Below are 5,516 nucleotides of genomic sequence, written 5' to 3' on the forward strand. Positions count from 1 at the left end.
GAATTTCCTTTCAGTTATTAACATCAAATTATGCCCACACTGCATATGCTCAATACAAACTTAGCTTCTTCCTAGCTTCTTATGGTGAAAAAGACAAACAGTCCTAAAGCAACAGCACTCTCACTCTAAACTGTCCAACTGTGTAATTGTTTTAGGGTATGGCGTCAATCAGCCTAGACAGCCTCCATAAAAGAGAAGCAGAGGAAGAGGCCAGACCTCTCATTCTGTCTGTCTTTTTACCATACACTAACTCAGGACAGGCTGGAAACCTCAAAGTGATTCATTTATCAATTATTATTATTAACACCAAATAATCACAAGAGAAAGCACATTTTTGAGACATTACACTACACAGACTGGGACGATGACAGCTATTCTTGGTATGACAAACTGTCAGCGATGCTTGCACTGAACTATTGACTTACAGCAGCCGTTGTTCTTCAGATTAGAGAGCATGATGAAGCAGGACATGATCAGGCTGCGGGCAGTGAAAGGACATAGATCGGTAAAGATACAGACCAGATTCCCCGTTGCACAACCTGAAACATGACCATCACGCAATCTGTCAAAAACAAAGCAAACAAAAGTATGCGTTCCCCCTGTCAGTGCTAAACACAGTGTGTAGGGGTGTGCTCCTGAATCCATGTTATAATTGTCAAATACCTGCTCTCTTTTTGCGGCCTTTGAAGTCCGAGTTTCTTTCTGCTCTTATCCTCGGGTGCTGTTCGGACTTGATTTATGGTTTGTTACAAAGACACTCAAATTATACGGCCCACAAGGCCCAGCACCAACACAGCGCCGAGATCGCACCCTGGAGATGATAATTGTATCCGTGGACAAATGTAAATAATGGATCGCAAGTCCTTCACACATGAGAGGAAATCCACAAAATACTAGTTATTTGATAAATGTACAATTTGTCATGAGCACTAACAGACAAATTTAGATTGAACTACCTGTGTGATTAATCACAAGACACAGCGGGAATCTACTACGAGACACTGCCCTTGAAGACCAGCACAAGTTCAGCCATTATCACTGACACAAAGAGCTGAAATCAATCTCAAATAATTCTGAAGTGTCATAAAAAAAATTGTAAATTAACAACAAATAAAATGTGCATTACAGGGTTGGAAATTAACGAGGGCTTCTTCTTTTTCTAAGGGGCAAAAAATATCCCTGCGCAATTAAACAACATATTACGGCTGTCGCGATTTAAAAAAGAAAAGTGTCAATTCACAGAATTACATTTAGATTCGCTCACACTGCATCCGATTGCATTTATGAGTTGTTTTGTGCAGCGCTGAGTCTTATAACCAATCAAACATGTTTCTGTTGAACTTAGGAATGCAATGGCCAATCAGAGGCACTTGGATTAGTCAGTGCTGAAAACGTCGGAGTGCAGAAAAAAAACAGTGCAGAGATGATGTAAATAAAAGATTAATTTTGTAGCTTCGAAAGCTTTGCATAACTTGTTTGTCTATGAAGCCAGAATGTGACGTGAAAACAAAAATGTTTTATATTGTTTTCTATATCATATCATAATCATGTTTACATCATAATAATCATTATTACAATATAAAGAGCAACAATCTACAATAATGATTTCTGTCATATTATTGCAGCCCTATGAGCTCCTGTTTTTTACATGTATAATTTAGATACAATTTTAAACAGTCTATTGTTATTGACAACTGTTTAAAATATTGATTAAAGTAATTGGGTAAATTGAAGTATTTAACATTAAAGACAACATAGTATGTTTTTTATTATAAAATAATTTTATAAAAAATAAGGTGATTATAAAAATTGGCCTCACAAATGTAAAAAAATGGCCCTGGAAATCAATTCCAGGGTGGTCATATTGTCCCTTAATGGAAAAGTTCATTTCTGACCCTGGTGCATTACATACAAAACATTTCAACTTGCATGTATTAAATATATATACACATATACTCAAAAGAATGGTATAATTAATTAAAAGATTTTTCTTGTATGTCTTTGAAAGAAATCTCTCATGCTGACCAAGGCTACATTTATTTGATCAAAAATACAGTAAAACAGTCATATTGTGAAATATTACAATTTAAAATAAATTTTAAAATATATTTTAAAATGCAATTTATTCTTGTGATGGCAAAGTTGATTTTTTTAGCAGTTATTTCTCACGTTTATAGCGTCACATGATCCCTTAGAAATTATTGTAATATGCAGAATTAATAAAAATTTTTGAACTGGTAGTGTATATATAATGTAAATAATATAATAAAAATATTACACAAAGTTATACTACATAAATGAAACATTGAACAAATGAAACAAATCAATTTTTTTTTTTTATATTAAACTTTATATAAAGATGATTCACAAATAACGACAATGATTTGATATACCACTATACCACTTCTTTATGCAAAATGTGTGTAAAATGGCTGTATCTAATTTGCATATTAATTTGTTTTTGGGGAAACATAAAATGAAAAAACAAGTGTAATAATGGGAGTAATAATGGGCAACATTTATAATAATATCTAATATTTCCTAGCAATATTTAAATACAATTTCTTTCCCTATTCACTTGTTGTGTCTCCCAAAATGTGCAATAAACATGCTTTAAGTCCTGGTGTCCTCTACAGTGGACGTATGAAATTGATGTCCTGTTAAGTCATATTTTGATTTGAAACCCCATAATATTTCCCTGAGATGTTGTTTTATGACAAACAATTAGAAAATGAGTCAGATTTAAATGATCATCACAAAAAATTATCATATTTCCATAAGGGTGTTACATTTGATCACTAAATTAATGTCAGCCATTTTTAAAGAGCAAGGAGAGGAAGTGGTCATGGTAAAATGTCCAAACATCTTGTATCTCTGAAAAGCCCTGAATGTGCTCTGTACAGGACATCCAGGACTTCACTAATCACTAAAAGACGACAAAACTCCACAGCTGGTAGACAGGAGGATATATGAAGTACAGTATATACATATAAACAATCATATACATAAAAAGCATTTAAAATAAAACAAATCGATTTATATAGTAAATATTAAAATTATATACATTATATATACACTAATTATATAAATTATATGATGAACTACTAACCTTACACATCCACTAAAAGCTTTGGGCCCAGGTGGTTAAAAGTAAATAAAAATAAATAAATAAAAATTAAGATGAAGATGAAGTCTAAAATCATGTTTTAAGATGCCAGTTAGTCATATTTCTTTGCATCTGTGCCTGTACTTTCTCTGTCTCGGCCTTGCCACAGTTCAAGGTCAACCTGCCCTCCTTCAAGGGTGCAAAAAGCTCATTCCTTATCTCTGATTCTGATAAATGATGCTGTGACGTAATGTTTTCATTTTTTCTACACTTTATGAGAAGCACAAATCTAACACATACTCAGTGTCTGTGTCTTTATTTGTCTGTGTCTGAGTTTTACTCACTACTTCATGGCCTATACGTGGTTGTGAGGATCCTGCAGCAGAAGGCGTGTCTGGGGAGGGAGTAGCTGAATTTGCCTTGGGGAGCTCATAAACACCAGCATTTCTCATAGGTGACTGTACCATGTGACTCCCAAACGAGGTGCTTTAAAGAGCGGCCCGACCTGTTGAGAAACATCACATCAGGTAATCATAGGTCGTGTGAGAAAGCCTCTCAGCAAAGGAAATCGATGACACTGGAAACAGTCTGCAGGTTCTCCATGGCGAGCAGAAGCAGCTTCACCAGCTCTGAGTTCTCCGAGGAGGAACTAGACGGGAGTCTTCAAGGGTCCGAGGAGCTGGACAGCAGCGACGGCAGCAGCTCGACAAGTTGTTACCCCAATAGCACCCTAAACGAGCCAGAAGAGAGACAAAGCAAGAAACGCAGCAGGCCGGTGCGCTCCAAAGCACGCAGAGTGGCGGCCAACGTAAGAGAGAGGAAACGCATCATGGATTATAACCAGGCCTTCAACGCGCTCCGGGTGGCTCTGCATCACGACCTGAGCGGAAAGCGTCTGTCGAAGATCGCCACGCTCCAAAGAGCCATCAATCGGATCTCGGCTTTGTCTGTCTTCCTAACTAACAACCCACCAGCAAGTGTGGCAAAGTCCTGCAGCCACCTTGAGTGTCACGGTCAGCTGGGCAGCTTGTGGCAGGAGCCATCGCCGTCGCCTCCTGTCCGCCTCGAATCCCAGAACTTCCTATCCTGGCATCAACCGCTCAGCCACCATATACAAAACCCCTTGCACAGACTGTCGTCAGAGCCTCACTCTTTCACAAGCCCTGCTTGTCCGCCTTCCCCTCACTACTCGTGTTTCTCTCCTGACACCCAGCTTTATCCTTCTAGTGACATGGCAAGCTCATCCAGGTATGGACGGATAGGTGACGTCGGGGCATATCAAACAGGAGTTTGGGGCTCTTGTGGGCCAAATCATATAGACAATTACGGGGAACCACTGCAGACACTCCCTCTGTCCTGGCATGTGGGGTACCTACAGGACGCTGGGCCTCAGCACTGCTACAACACACTGTGATACACACTTGTGGACTCTTGAAGACTGTCAAAGGCACAACTGAGAGCAAAAACTGTGAAAACCACCTGCAAACAGGTGCATTTCTGATTACCGTTTGGAAATATTGTACATATTTTGAATGTAATTATAATTAGAGTTATTTGCATTAATAGAAACATATATGTGAAGAGCATATTATATGTGATTTGCACAAGTTTTAAGGAAAAGTATGTAAAAAAACTCTTTGTGCATTAAGATGTTTGCATTTCACCGTAATAAAATATGCAAAATAGCAACACGCTGACTTGACTTCATGCCAAAGTTAAGCATTTAGAGAATATTTTTGTTTACGTACGTAGCAATTAAGTGCATTGTGTGTTTGTGTGCATGCACAGACAAAGTCTGTCACTTGTACTCATTTCCGAAAAATGGAGCTTTGATCTTGCATGACCTGCTCATTCTGTTCATAACAGGATGTAAAAACATTCTGATGTAGCAAGGGTTAACAGGAATCCCATTCATGCTTGAGTCTCAACGAGTATTTGTGCACATGAGCATGCTAGTATTTTCAGTTAGTTAATATAACTTAATTCAGAATGATTCACACCATATTGTTTCAATCTGAAATAGCTTTGCTTTTTCACATTTAGATTTTATTAATTTAACATGTAATTTTATTCATAGCAGTTTGAAAAATGAGGAATAAACAAATCATTTATAAGCATGTAACACGAAAAGTGCTAAATTACAAAGCTTCCAAGCTTGCTCTGCGTAATACAAGCTAAAACAGAGGGGAAAAAGCATATATTATTTATTTTAAATGTATTAGTGTTTAATAATATATAAACCATGCATCAACATAATTGCTAAGATAAAAACAAAAAAAGACTGTAGTACTAGCTAATATAGAATAGTACAATCAGTTAAAATATTTTTTCTATTTTCTATTTAAAGATTTTTCCTTAATACCTTCATAGCAATGCTAATATACAGTTGACGTGAAAAGTTTACATACAC

At 36.8% G+C, this 5,516-nt stretch overlaps 1 protein-coding gene across 1 annotated transcript; it reads left to right on the top strand.

Moving 5' to 3' along the window:
* The first annotated feature begins 3,677 nt into the window (after window positions 1-3,677).
* bhlha9 (basic helix-loop-helix family, member a9) lies at window positions 3,678-4,520 on the top strand. Its single transcript, XM_073829086.1, has one exon. The coding sequence runs from the start codon at window positions 3,678-3,680 to the stop codon at window positions 4,518-4,520; it is 843 nt and encodes a 280-aa protein (XP_073685187.1).
* Window positions 4,521-5,516: the final 996 nt, after the last annotated feature.

Source organism: Garra rufa, chromosome 23, assembly GCF_049309525.1.
Source record: "Garra rufa chromosome 23, GarRuf1.0, whole genome shotgun sequence".
NCBI lineage: Eukaryota > Metazoa > Chordata > Actinopteri > Cypriniformes > Cyprinidae > Garra > Garra rufa.